Source organism: Eptesicus fuscus, chromosome 15 (genome assembly GCF_027574615.1).
Source record: "Eptesicus fuscus isolate TK198812 chromosome 15, DD_ASM_mEF_20220401, whole genome shotgun sequence".
Taxonomy (NCBI): Eukaryota; Metazoa; Chordata; class Mammalia; order Chiroptera; family Vespertilionidae; genus Eptesicus; species Eptesicus fuscus.
Window position 1 is genome coordinate 29,021,467 of NC_072487.1, and position 14,747 is coordinate 29,036,213.

Here is a 14,747-nt window from a genome sequence, read left to right on the forward strand (position 1 = left end):
GCTCTGATAAACTGGCAATCTCTGTAGGTTCCAGAGATAAGAAGTGACACCTAAAACTTTATTTAATATTTCTACAATGACTATAAACAACACGTAGGATGACATAGAAAGAGAAGACTAGAAATACAGTAAGTGTAGAATTGTACACAAAAGCATGTGTACAATCTTACCTTACCACTAGATGTAAATGTGTCCACGGTGGAGGAAGTGAGATATTAACATAAGCTACTTACTGCTGTCCATGCATTTCTTTTGCACCGGGCACATAACCATCCATCAGAGATTTCATGAGAAGGGATACCATAACAACCTATAAAATATTAATATGGATTAAAGAATTAGGTATTTTGCATTGTGACAATATTCCACATGTTAGCACTGATTAAATAAAAGACACTTCCTACCCTACAGTTTTTGATTCTTAGAACAAAACAAAGATACTTTGGGTTCTCATGGATATCAGTTCCAGGAAATATGAGTGTGGGCATTAATAGTAACTAATGCTCACAATAGTTATTGTAGAGAATACTGATAATTCCTGAATGGGCAATAATAAAACTTCAAACTTTCTTGTCTATTCCTTTACTCATGAAAAACATATTTCAAAATAAGTTGCAATTCAGGAAACAAAGCTTGGAGAAGTTTTAAAATAAAACAAACTTTGACAATATTTGAAATTAATGTAATTTAAAATTACATTTCAAATATTATGTTTAACTAGCTTTAATTTCACTGATAGGGACAATTCGTGTTTAGTGATAAAGGGATGTGTTTAATTCCACTTGTCTATTCTGTACATGCCTGACTCAAAAGAACTATGTAAGAAGATAGCTGATGATGCCAATACAAATAGCAATTATGCAGAACCAACAAATATGTTAATATGACTTCTTGAAATAAGGTTTTCAAAGATTTAAATGAGTAATTTTTAATATCACATTTCTATAACATTTGAGATACGAAGAGAAAATAACAAGTGTAATTACCCAAAGAAAAACCTATCATAGTTAAGCAAAACCATAAAATGTTTAGTTCAAGCACATAAAATATTATGGTTAAACTGCATAGCTAGTATATTCAGAAACCAAGATTAAAATCCTAGCTTTTTTGTGAAATGATGCTTTGCCTCTGATATACATATAATAATATAGGGTATGTGTGTGGATATGTGTTATGAATTGATATAAATACAATAATAAGGTTGCTATAATTATATTTCAAGCAGATTATGTTCAAATACTTTGGGGAAGCTAATAGTATCTGATTAATAAATACATGACAGACAGTAAGACTAACTCAAAGCTAATGTAAGATTGGTATTACACTGGGGTAAATACAGTGTATATTATATTATAAACCATTCATACTACACTGACAAAGAGAAACCCTGTAATTCGGCATTGTATAAAACTGGAGAAAAAAGAATGATTATACCATACTTTCATTTTTTACAATGTGAGAAAAAAATGATCTAATATACCAATAGTTCAATGCCAAAGATCTGGCAGGTTACATAGGGGTAAGAAATAAAGACTGTGAAGCACTAAAAAGCCAATGATGGATGAATGAGAGATTCATTTACTTGCATGAACCCGTACGCAGCACTTTGCACAGGAAATTAGAAGGCTTGTTCCATCCTCTTCCAGGAAGGCATTGGGTGGCGAATATTCTATATTTTCTTCGCTATAAATAAAACACATCTCTGGAATGAGGGGCTTAGTCTTTCCTCCCGAAGCAACCACGTCATCTAATTTTGTCTCCCATCTAGAATCATTTTCTTCATTGCTGCTATCTGGCTGAAAAACACAATATTTCCACATGAGTGAAAAACATGGAAATGAACTCTTTAGTTCTGCTACTCATATCTACTAACAGCTGTTCCATCCACTAACTTTCAGCTCCTGTTCTTCCTCTTGTTCTCCTTGACCCAACTACTAGCTCTTTCCTAATGCTCTGTCTCAGGCTCCCTTCAGGTGCTAAGCTATAGGAACAAGAAGATACCCTGTGTATCTGCTTATACAAGAAAGTACTGAGCTATTAAAACTATGTTCTTATATAAATAGTTCATGTAAAGCATCAGTTTTTCTAATGATTTTTTTTTCATTTCTTTATTTGCATTTGGTTAACAGAACTGGTTTCATTTACTGAAGAATCTTACCCAGTTACACCTAACAGGAGTGTTATAAAGACCTAAGCTTAAGTCTGTGTAAAAGTATTGAGAGAGTTTTTGAAGGCTTCTGCCTTTCCACAAAGTTTGAAAACATCAAGACAGAAAGATCTGGCAACTGTCATTAAATAAAAAATACAATGTGCAAAACAAAATTGTCACCTCTTATCAAAATATATGGAAAATGTTTACTGTGTATTTGAAACTCTAATAACTATCGTATTATCTACAGAGATATATTAATTTCCCTAAATCTTATCATTTCTGTGGGAATGTTTTAATTAATGGGGAAATATACAGGCATATTATGATATATAAATAAGAATCAATAAAAGGTTGCTTTCCCCAAGAAAACAGAAATTTAGTGACTTAAAAGGAAAACAAAAGTGTTTGTCACTCACCAGGGCCACATTCAAAGATGAGCAAGTACCTACTTCCTATTCACAAAGGTCTGAAAATGTGAATTTCACACATTTTCATGCTCTGAAACATCTGAACAGAAAAGCATTTACTTTACATGGATCTTGAGGAGAATATTTCTGATTCAATTAGTGAAAATATAACCCGGAATACAATGTTCACATCAATACACTTTATTGCACCTTAAAATAGATCATGTAGTTCCATCACCCTTACTAGATTCCTAGAGATCATTTTGTCGCTGTTAGAGCTGGAGAATGTGGTCCTCAGGGAGCTAAATGCCATCAGTATAACAGATATGGAATGATATTGAAAACATCATGCATAGCTGGCATCATGCACAGCTGGCTGATGAGTGTACGCTGGACAATTCAGTTTGAATTTAATCCTGTGGTGTCTTTTGCATGGGAAGATAAAGAGACACTTAAATGTGGTCCCAGAGCTAACATTTATATTATTGAGAGTGATATTTTCAAGCATAAAACAGAGACTAGGTCTAAGATCTCTCTTGTTAACCTTTAAGGTCTGTGTTTCTTGGTAAAAGGGGTGGAAAGAAAGGTTGGAATTGTCCCCTGAATGAAATAAACTAAGACCAGCAAGTAAACCAATCATTTATTCAAAAGTGGTAACTCACTGTCAGGGAAATGTCTCTCAAGCAGCACTTAGAAATTCTGGTTGGGGCTCTATGATGGCCATTAGCTACATAAATATGAATGTCTTCCTTTTCATGTGCACACTTACCTTACAATGATTCACTGTGCTTTCACAGTCACAGAAAGAGTGCATCAGTGATAGGAACCTTGACAATGACCCCACCAGCCTCATTACCTTGTAGTAGGGCATGAGGAGAGCACAGATGGCACAGTGTGGCTCCATTCTGCCCATGGCTGCATTATACTCCTGCTCAGCCACAAAGTTTGGAGCCTTTGTCTGCCAAAGGTGGACCAGAGGCTTTGCCCAAGACTCCGTTTCTTCCACTTCCTCCTCAATTAATGGAACCTCAGGTAATTCTTAAGAGACAGGGCATTGAAAACACAGTAAGTATGAGACCCAGGGTAAAACATCCCTGGTTATAAAAGAAGCAAACATTCCAAAGTGTCTGTGATATTCATGTCAGACAGGAAACCTATTTTATCTTTCAAATAGATTCGGAGAGAAGAGGAACAAAAGTTTCCTTTTCATCTTCTTCATCTTCAAGGACTAGATCAGATATGATGGCCAGACAACCACCCTCCTTTTGACAATATCTCCTTCCCTGCCAGGAATAACTAACCTGTTCAGTTCCCTCCTTTCGACTACACTACTTCCGTAATTCTACTGCTACCAGAACACCTCCCACGGTAAGAGTTTATATGTGTGAGTTAATCTCCAGGCAGCACAGGCATCTGCTAACCCAACAGCTGGCTTACCAATATTTTTAGTTTCCTCACCTAACATAGTGCATGGTTCTATATAAATTTATTAATTAGAGGACTTCATTTAATTAACTTTGGGGCTCAAGAATTCATGACAAATAACATCTGCAGAGCATCTATCATGTTCCAAGCAATATACTGCCATTACATGGATATGAAAGACAATCGCTATGTCAAAACTTCTTATTTGTTCAGTATGATGTCCCCAGAGGGTCAAATTTCTTAAGTATGTGCATCTGTTAACATAAAAGGGACAGAAATACACTCCATGAGAATACCATTTTAGAAAAATTTTATACAAGGGAGAAAAATACAGAAAGACCTAACAGGTTAAGAGAAAAATATTCTTCACTTCAATAGCAGAGGACAGTATCAGAGCAGGTGGGAGCAGCCATAGCTCTGCGCAGTATTTAGTGTCTCGAGCTGTGGCACACTCTAAAATTCCTCACCAGTAGCTTACACAGGCTTAAGAATAAATATTGTGGACAATGTCGTCAATTCCCAAGCATGGGTGTTCCTATGAACTAATGTGCACCAGCCCTGGAATTGTTGACTTACCTATTTTAGAAAAAGTCAAAAGAGATTTGCTCAGGTGAAAAATAAGAAGGGCTCATGAGGCTGAAAATAACTCTAAAGAAGCTAACTAAAGCAAAAAAATAATACCTGCTTCCATGTTGGTGGTATTTATTATTGCTAATTGCTTACAATAGAAAATGCTTAGTAATCAGGCAGGGGCAGTGGTTTGAAAACACAACAAAAGGTAACAACCTTTGCCTATCTGGATTTGCAATGCAGTAATCTTACTCTAAACATAAACTGCTTCCACCTCAGTTTCCCTACAATAATATTAGAATACTTACTACAAAGACTAATATTTGAAAAATGAAAGATGGGAGTGAAAAGTTAACCAGGAATTTGAAATAATATTAACCTTTTGAACTCAGATGTCGAGTATGACTCGACACGGTTAGCATTAGAATAAAGGAATCAAGAAAAAAGCAAGCGAGTGCAAAGGGTTAAACCTTTAACCTATAGGCCAATATCTCCCACATATGTACTAAAAATGGATCTAACAAAAAAAAAATCCAAATTTGAGTAGCTGTTGCTACCACTGACATACAATAAATTCATCATATCACTTACTTTATTATAAAAGATTAAAACACACGCTACAGATGATGCCCTTATCCCTTTAGTTGGTCATAAGTTAATGTGAAGAGTTGTCAAAATATTTTTAGGAATGGAAGAAATAGTATTTAATTCCTAAAAGCCTAGCAATAATGAAAAAGAAGTAGTGAAAAAGGACAATTCCTGACAATGGACAGAGAGCAAGGGCTACAGCAAGACATGACCTATGATAGCCTATGTAAATTGAGCTTGTCCTCAAACCCTCTCAAAACTGACCTAGTAGAGGACCCAGGTCTACAGCTGTCCACCAAAGATGACGCTGTACTCTGGCCCAAGACCATCTGTCTTCTGTTTGGATGCTCCCCAAGCTGGAGTATGCACTGAACACAATAAGTGTGTAATACCATACATTAAAAAAAGCACAGCAGCAACACTGTGCAGCACCAAGTACAGGGACCTGTCAGTCCAGAGACCTGAATTTAAATTTTAAACCCTTTGAGAAAACTGGACAGATAAATGCCCCCCCAAAAAAAGAATGGAAAAGAAACTAGACCACCTTCTTATGCCAAATACTAGAATAAACTCAAAATAGTCCAGCCAGTGTGGCTCAGTGGTTGAGTGTCAAACCAGCAATCAAAAGGTCATTGGTTCAATTCCTGGTCAGGGCATGTGCCTGGATTGCAGGCTCAATCTCCAATAGGGGGAATGCAGGAGGCAGCCAGTTGATGATGTTTCTCTCTAATTGATATTTCTAACTCTCTATTCCTCCTCCTCCTTCTCTCTCTCTAGAAATCAATAAAAACACATTTTCTAAAAAGAGACTAAACTTAAAATGGATTAAAGACTTAAACATTATACCTAAAACCATAAAACTCCTAGAAGAAAACATTTTTCTTAGTAATATTTTTCTGATATATATCATCAGGCAAGGGGAATGAAAATATAAACAAATGGGACTACAACAAACTAAAAAGCTTTTGCATCAAAACTAAAAGAAAACCTACTGAATGGAAAAAGATATTTTCCAATGATAGATCTAATAAGAGGTTCCAAAATTTATAAAGAACTCAGACAACTCAAGAAAAAAAAAAAAAAATGCAATTAAGAAACAGGCAGAGGACCTGAACAGACACTTCTCCAAAGAGGACATACAAATGGCAAATCCTATATAATAAAAGCCTAATATGCAAATCGACAGAAGGGTGGAACCACCGGCGGAACGACCGGTCGCTATGACACACACTGACCACCAGGGAGCAGACGCTCAAAGCAGGAGCTGCCCCCAGCCTGCAGGCCCCAGGCCAGCCAAGGTGGGTGCCAGGGGGCCCCCCAATCACCTCTCTGGTCGCCCCACAGAGGGAGGTGACTGCCGGTGGCGGTGGGGGGCAGGGCCAGCAAGCGGGTGGTGCCAGGCTGGCCAAGGCAGAAGGCCTCCCAATCACCCTGCCGGTTGCCCCACAGATCAGCCCTGATCACTGGCCAGGCCTAGAACCCTACCTTGCATGAATTTCATGCACCGGGCCTCTAGTAGACATATAAAACTATGCTCAATCACTAATCATTAGAAAAATGCAAATTAAAACCACAATGAGCTAGCACCTCACGTATCAGAATGGCTATCATCAGTAAATCAACAAACAACAAGTGATGAAAGTCCAAGAGATCCGTGAAAACATTACCAGCATAAAATTCCCTTCTTTCCCAACTGTATTCTCAACAAAAACAAAAGAAGAATTAATAGTATAACAGCAGTTCTCAAGATAAGGAGTTTATGGGCTGTAAGAGACAAACACACATAATTTCACAGGGTCTGTATGGTCAAAAATACTTTTATGATAATACAAACCTGCTATTTGTCTGTCACCCTGTCAACATTTGTTATGTGTGATACAAAGCAATGGAGGGTAAAACTATGCCTTCACTTGAATTAAGGCAGTGGCACCAATGCAGTCATTATATTCGACTACCTTGTAGTGTGTGTGTGTCTGGGAGGGAGGGAGGGAGGGAGGGAGGGACGGAGGGAGGGAGGACAGTTTTGTTTTTCCATCTCCATGTGAATTACCTTCCTGCTCTCTGAAGTCCAAACCACAATCCTTTCTCCTGAGCTCAAAATGGCATATAAATCCCTCAACTGCCCCATTTGTCCTTGGGTCTCATATTCTAATGGATCCCCCATGTGTACATACATATCAACTTTGCTTATTTTTCTGTAAATATACATGTTAATTTGATTAATGTCCTCTGTAAAAGTATCCTCCCAAAAAGTACCCACTTAAAAATATATAATTATGGCATGGCCACATTATACCAGCATTAGAAAGGGCGCTTTTGAAGAATATTAATGAAGTATAACATAAATACATGTTTTATGTAACATATAATATTAAGTAAAAATAAATATTAACTTAGAGAAAAATCAGAACATAAGACTGTATATAGAGAATGATGTCAATTCTATAAAAAATATATTTAAAAGTCTGGAATAAAGGACAGGGGTGTTGTAAGTTTCCATAATTATGAAAATACTAGAGGCCCGGTGCATGCACTGTGGGGGTGGGGTGGGGGTATCCCCTCAGCTTGGCCTACACCCTCTCGCAGTCCGGGACCCCTTGGGGGATGTCCACTTGCTGGCCCAGGCCCCATCCGATCCCCTCCGGGGAGATGGGGCCTAAGCCGGCAGATAGACACCCTCTTACAGTCCGGGACCCCTCGCTCCTTACTGCCTGCCTGCAGCGCCGCTGCACTTGCCAGCCGTGAGCAGAAGCCGGGCTCGGTGCTCTCCAGCGCTGCCATGGAGGCGGGAGAGGCTCCGGTCACCACCACAAGCCCACCAGCCACAAGCCCGGCTTCGGGCTGAGCAGCACTCCCCCTGTGGGAGTGCCCTGACCACCAGGGGACAGGTCCTGCATTGAGCATCTGCCCCCTGGTAGTCCGTGCGCATTATAGCGACCAGTCGTTCCGCCCTTCGGTCTATTTGCGTTCTAGGGTTTTATTATATAGGATATAATCTTTAAAGTTTGAAAAAATGTGTTCAGAATAATATGAGGTAGGTCCTATTCAGATTTATTCACTTCTCAGTACAAGATTTTTGAACAAATTTTACTTACTCAATGTAAGTGGATTTCTCAATAGAAAAACATTTGGGCGATTGTGGAAGGGCTGCTGCCAGGACTTGCTGGTGGAGCCTGGCAGATGGGGAAAGCCATCAACTCTGCTACAGTACAATTTCCCTTTACCAGTCACCACAATGATTTTGCTGCTGAGGTTAGGTTCCAGTGATGTGTTTTGGCTGGTATAGCACTATTCTCTGCTATGAAGAACACAGCAGCATCTGTTATCTTTCAGGTACTTGAACAAAATCTCAGCCCTGGGAAGCATTATATATATGATTTCAAATGTCCTAGAGGAAATTGGGGGTGGGGGGAAGAGGGCAAGAATGAGTTACTCAAAAAAAGCCAAGAAATTCAAATTTGGGAACGTTATTGTTCCCATACAAACTATTGCACAATCTGTTGTCAAGCTGTATTTCAATGATTTTTTAAAACTCTGAATTTCAAAGGTTTGTAAAGGTATGTTCAAAGTACAAAAGGGAAAAAACATATCAAGTACAAAAGAAAAAAAATCACAGGGCTTTTTACATATGATTTTACTAAGAAGTGGTGACATTAGGGGAAGTGGTGACATTACAGCACACCCCTTCTAATTTCCTATTACAAAACAATGCCCTGATACTTGTACCTCTGAGGGTTGGGGGGTTTTCACTGAGAACTTTGGCATTATCAATGTTGCTTAAATTTCTTAAAGAATGTTCACCCATATTTCACCAATGTGTGTTTTCTTACAATACACACGGACAACAACAAGGAATACTGCAGATGATCTACTATCGCAACAGAGATGGCTGGTTCTTATCAGACATTTATACGTGCTCACTTCAGCTTCTTTTATCAGTACTGAGCCATTATTGGGGTTGCTAGTGTGATAAAGTAGAAGGAGTGCAAACCTAGGAATGAGACATAATTTAAAGCCTGTTATCTACCAATTGCCAGCCTTGTGACCTTGAACAAGTGAATTAATGTCTCTGAGCTTCAGTTTCCTCAGCAGTAAAAATGATAACACCATCTATCTTTAGAAACTGTAAATAGCAATTGCTAATAATATGTACAGTAGGAAGAAAGCAGCATGGTAAATTTCCATATCTCAGTGGGGATGGGGAAAAGAAAACTTCTAACAGAAAGTTGGCATATCTTTAGAAAACTTGATGACAACATGGCATCAAAAGGAACTTATTCTAATCATCAAATCAAAGGTAAGTGAAGAAACAGTGAGCATATACAACTCACGTTATGTTAGGCCAGTGGTTGGCAAACTCATTAGTCAACAGAGCCAAATATCAACAGTACAACGATTGAAATTTCTTTTGAGAGCCAAATTTTTTAAACTTAAACTTCTTCTAATGCTACTTCTTCAAAATACGACTCGCCCAGGCCGTGGTATTCTGTGGAAGAGCCACACTCAAGGGGCCAAAGAGCCGCATGTGGCTCGCGACCCACAGTTTGCCGACCATGGTGTTAGGCAATATGACAGATCCTGGAAATAGTCTCCTGCCTTCAATGAGTTCAAAATTTCCCATGGGAGAAACCTCCAGTTTCTTAAACTATTTCATTAATAGCATCTATAATACAAAGTAAAAAAAAAAAAAAATGGCAGAATAAGATCTACAAGCATGTTGCAATTTACCTGAAAAAAAAAAAAAAAGGTCCCCTTACCTAAAAGTCAGTTCGTGTCATCTACGTAAAGGACAGCAGGACCCTTAGACATATTGGCCCCAAAATTAAAAGAAGTATCATCAGGTAGATCACACAAAACAGCTGCTAAGGAGAAGGAAAAAAACCCATACAGGGCAGCCATGATGCCAACTACTGGAGAAACAAGGGTATGGACTAGCCCATAGAGAGAACGTACAGAAAGAAGAAAGGAAAGGCAGCAAATGTCCATTTTGTCATTCCACATCCAAAACCATCTGGTGGTCCCGTCAGCTATACCTCTTGCTGTTCTTCAAACATGCCACACTTACTAGCTCTCTGAGGCTTCTGTACTCACTGTCCTCTCCCACAGAGATTCTTACCCCCATATTCATGATAACTCACTTAAAGACATTATCCTATATAATAAAAGGGTAATATGCAAATTGATCCTAATGGCGGAACAACCAGTCACTATGACACGCACTGACCACCAGGGGGCAGATGCTCAACGCAGGAGCTGCCACCGGGTGGTCAGTGCGCTCCCACAGGGGGAGCTCTGCTCATCCACAAGCCGGGCTGATGGCTGCAAGTGCAGCAGCGGTGGCGGCAGCAGGCCTAAGCCGGCAGGTGGACATCCCCCGAGGAATCCCAGACGGCGAGAGGGCGCAGGCTGGGCTGAGCCCTCCCACCCACAAGTGCACATTTTTTCGTGCACTGGGCCTCTAATAAAATATATTTCCTCAAGAAAAGACCTTGGCAACTATGAAAATATTTTAATAATATTCAAAAATGTTCCCATACTAGTACTACTGCAAACCTTTTCTCCTTAAGTTTCTACTCTTTTTGATTAGCACAACAAAAATTCCTACACTTTCTTGAAAATGGTTCCCCAAAACAGAACATTAGCAGTAAAACAATAGACATCAGTGTAGAATTTAGAAGTCCATTTGACATATATAAAATGAAGTCATGTCATCATTTCCCAAAAACTGGGAACCTAAGACCCAAAAGAGAGAAAAGGAATAAAACAACACTTTATACAATTAAAATGATGATAAAGTGAGCCACTCACTATCTGGGAGCCTATAAATGGCACTTAACCCACACACCTACCTCCCACAAAGTGAAAAGTCCTTTTCTAAAATCCATGACAATGGTCCCCAAATGTCAACCTACAGAACATGGCCAGCCCGGGACTAAGTTTTCAATAGTCAGAGGCAAAATATGGAAAATGAAGATCATAAAGTAAATTTTAAAACCTATGAAAATTTAGCAAACTTTGCATGCTTATTTTTGATCTTCACTGTTAGTTCCATGAACAAACAAAAGGTGGAAATAGAAATGGAGAAAATTTGGTACAAAACAAAGGATAATTCAATGCCCTGCAGGGTTAAGACATCTTTGTCTCCTAGGAAAGGGAGTTGTGTACAAGTTTGAGGAAATGTAAAGCAATACATTTGAGTTAAGTTGTACAAAATTACAGTTTTGTAGGGAAAAAAAATCAAACATTACCAATTTCATCCGTTTTAACCAATGCAGTAATTTATTTTTCTCAAGATCTCAAGACTACAATGAACCACACACTTACAGTATCAAAAGCTGTTCCTGTTCCTCAGTTGTTTCCTTCAAGACTTTAAGAGCAACAATGCATACGTGAATTTAAGAGTCTGAGTCTTAGCTATCATTTTACAATCCCAACGCTCTCAGCACATTCAGACCTAACACTTTATGCCAACCACATTTAGAAAAGTTTCAAGAATGAATCTGAAAAGTATAGAAAGCAACCATGTAAGTTTAAAACCTAACATTTTCCCTCTAATTCAATCAAACCCTTATGAAGCCACCAGCATAATAAAAGAAAGGTGTTTTTAATTTTTATCCCCTATGTTACAGTAAAAGTCAATGCTACTGGGGCTCCCAATATAATTTATGGGCAAAGAAATAAGCTAAACTGAGAATGCCAATTACTACTCAGCTGAGTGCTAGATAAAATAGCCATAACATCTGAATGCCAAAAACATCTAATGTTTTATTGTCCACATAATGCAGGAAAACATTTGCTGTGATCTATCAACAAACATTCCAAGCCAATCTACTTAGTAATCTGCTGAAGTTGCTGTTTTAAACAAACAGAAAATATAACTGTGCTTAAACAAACAGAAAATGTAACTGTGCTCATTCTGAAATTATGATATTACCTCAAGTTAATAAGAATTGAAACAAAAAGAGATCATTTTATAAAAATTAATAACAGTTGGAGCATGACATGCAACAGTCATAAAACAGCATTTGTTTTCAAAACTGGCAGAGAACGGAAGTTTTACGGAAGGGAAACACTGTTGATTAGGGATGTTCCTATACTTCACTATTTTGCTTTTCAATGAAGGCTAGTATGGGGCATGGGGACTATATAATATCCTCTCCTATTATAATTTCAAAGAATCAAAGACCTTTAGAGTTTGAAGGAAACTTTGGGATCAGTAATAATCCAACCATTTCACCATACAGAGGAGTAAACATCTGATGAGGCTGAGAGATTCCATGATTTAGCTCTCCAAGGAGCAGCCATTAACAGCCAAGGAGAGACCAGAAGGCAGGCAGGTCTCAGGTTTCCTACCATAAACAGAGTCAAGTACCCATTACCATCCAGCAAAACAAATAAATGGGTGCTTTTAGTATTTAAAATGAAAATTTAATTTCATTTAATACTTAAAATAACATTTGTAAAGTTTGAATCAATAAACGACACTATTATTACATTTGGTCAATATATCCTTAATAAAACCTTGAAGTAAAAGAAATAAAATGAAGACCAACAAATCTATACCAATACTCTTAGAAAGGAAGGAGCTATAGCATGCCAGGGGCAGGAGGGCATAATTCTCCCCAAAATATCTATCTACCAAAGGTAAAGTGAAAGAGCCAATTCTAAATAATGTCCCTTGTGTGAGGAGTAAGTGGAAAGTTCCCAAGAGTCATCTTGTGCACCAGAAATAGCACTTATAGTGACTACTGACACAGGGTAAATTTCATAAAATACCACAGGAAATATCACACAATCCCAGAAGAAAACAAAAATCTCTAACAAAGTGAAATCAGTGGGTAGTTCTAGTTTTTCGAATATACACTCAGGGCTGGTTTAGTATTCAACTGCATCATAAACATGAGAGCTTTAATAAAAGGAGTGTGAAACAGAAAACCACTGGGAAAGTAATCAAACTGTGTCAGACTTGATTTCCTGAGATTTTCCTTACTTAATTGCACTTAAATGTATACATTTTATTCTTTAAAATAACTGGAAACCTAGATTAAATGGGTTAAATAATGGTCAAACACCAATATAATCTCTAATTAAAGCAGCAATTTCCATCTCTTCCATCTTTGTATTTAAATATTTAATCCATTACTAAATGAATTATAATATTAATAAAGACAGACTGTCCAAAAACTAAATTGCTGTTACATAGCCTGAAATATTCTCCTAATCAAACTCTCAAGGCATGCAAACATTACAGAGATAGGGATCAGGGTCCAAGCTGTCTTTAATTTCAAAGAGATGCTTAACAGCTCATTACAGTGTTGCACTTGCTGAATTGATGAGTTATAAAAAGTTATCCAGACGGCGCTCAGATTACAGAAAATAAGAACCATAACCAAGGTTTTAATCTGAATCTTGTCAATTTTCAAACTTGTAGGTGGGTCACCTCTGCACTTGGGTGAATGCAGTATGGATGGGTACCTGTATCTTTCAACCTTTCTGTATAATTATTCTAGAAATCATAAAATTATAGTTGAAGAGTAACAAATAAAAATTTAGTCTAATGGTGATGAGCTCAGCATATTACCACAAGTTATATCAGGATAGCTGAAGTGCCAAAAATCCACTCATGAACCTGTACGTTAGGAACCCTGATAATTAACGACAAGTCCTCATATTTTACACAAAAGGAAACTGAAGCCAGAGAGAGGACTTGTCCAAAGGCAAAAAACTTATACGGGACAAAGCCAGGACTCCAGTCAGAGAGTTTACTGTCCATGAGTCAACCAGACTCCTCTTCAAAGTGATTCAAAAAGATTTGTCAACTGCTTCTGCTAGATGCCCTGGAGGCTTTAACAGGCAGTACCCACTTTTACTTTAAATTTCTGACTTGGAATAAGAAAGTATAAATGTGATACCAGTCCTATGATTTAGAACTATTAGGGTAACTTTCTCGTCTTATCCTATCACCTGTCCACACACAAGCCCAAACCCAGGCATCAAGTCCAATTGTCCTCTGCCTGAGCCTAGGTCAGCTGTGGTTTGCTTTTTCTCTAGTACATCCTTAACTAAGGATACAGGCTTGTAAGAGTCCAGCTTTGTGTGTCTGAGGGACCTATGAGGTCTCGGCTCTAATTTCCCTACGTCCACTCCAGTCCTGGCGTATTTCCCCCAAAGAGCCACAGCATTAGCTCTTCCTTCCAATCTGGATGTCATTTCTCTCAGAATCTCCTCTGGAGTTCCCTCATTGCTTGAGAGCTCAGCTATCACCCTCCTCCTGTGCTTTGCCACATACCAGGTATAAAAGGATATGGAAGTACTGCATGTAGTTTCTTACTCAAGATGGTGTTCGTGAATTTAAAAGATTCTAGTTAAAAATCCTGAAAACGTCACAAGCCTACCTTCGTCACTAGTTGCCTGCTGCTTCACCAGAGTCATGGGGGATCTTGCTGGAGGCTTGCTCAGTGGATGGCGCCAACTTTTAGCTGTTTTGGTTTCTCCCTCTATTCTCTGATTACAAAACAAAAAATGGGGGAGAAACACAAGCAGTTAAAAACTTGTTTTAAACAAAACAATGATTTATAACAATTTAATTATGAAGAACTCTTGTA

General features: G+C 38.2%; 1 protein-coding gene across 1 annotated transcript in view; it reads right to left on the minus strand.

The window, feature by feature from the left end:
• The window catches only part of KDM4C (lysine demethylase 4C), a 328,665-nt gene that overhangs the window by 120,718 nt on the left and 193,200 nt on the right, over positions 1 to 14,747 (minus strand). Inside the window, exons 12-15 of the mRNA XM_028150623.2 lie at positions 14,538 to 14,646; positions 3,416 to 3,597; positions 1,583 to 1,796; positions 234 to 310 (exon numbers count right to left, since the gene is read on the minus strand). Of these exons, the coding sequence (XP_028006424.2) occupies positions 234 to 310; positions 1,583 to 1,796; positions 3,416 to 3,597; positions 14,538 to 14,646 (582 nt within the window). The remainder of the gene's footprint in view (positions 1 to 233; positions 311 to 1,582; positions 1,797 to 3,415; positions 3,598 to 14,537; positions 14,647 to 14,747) is intronic.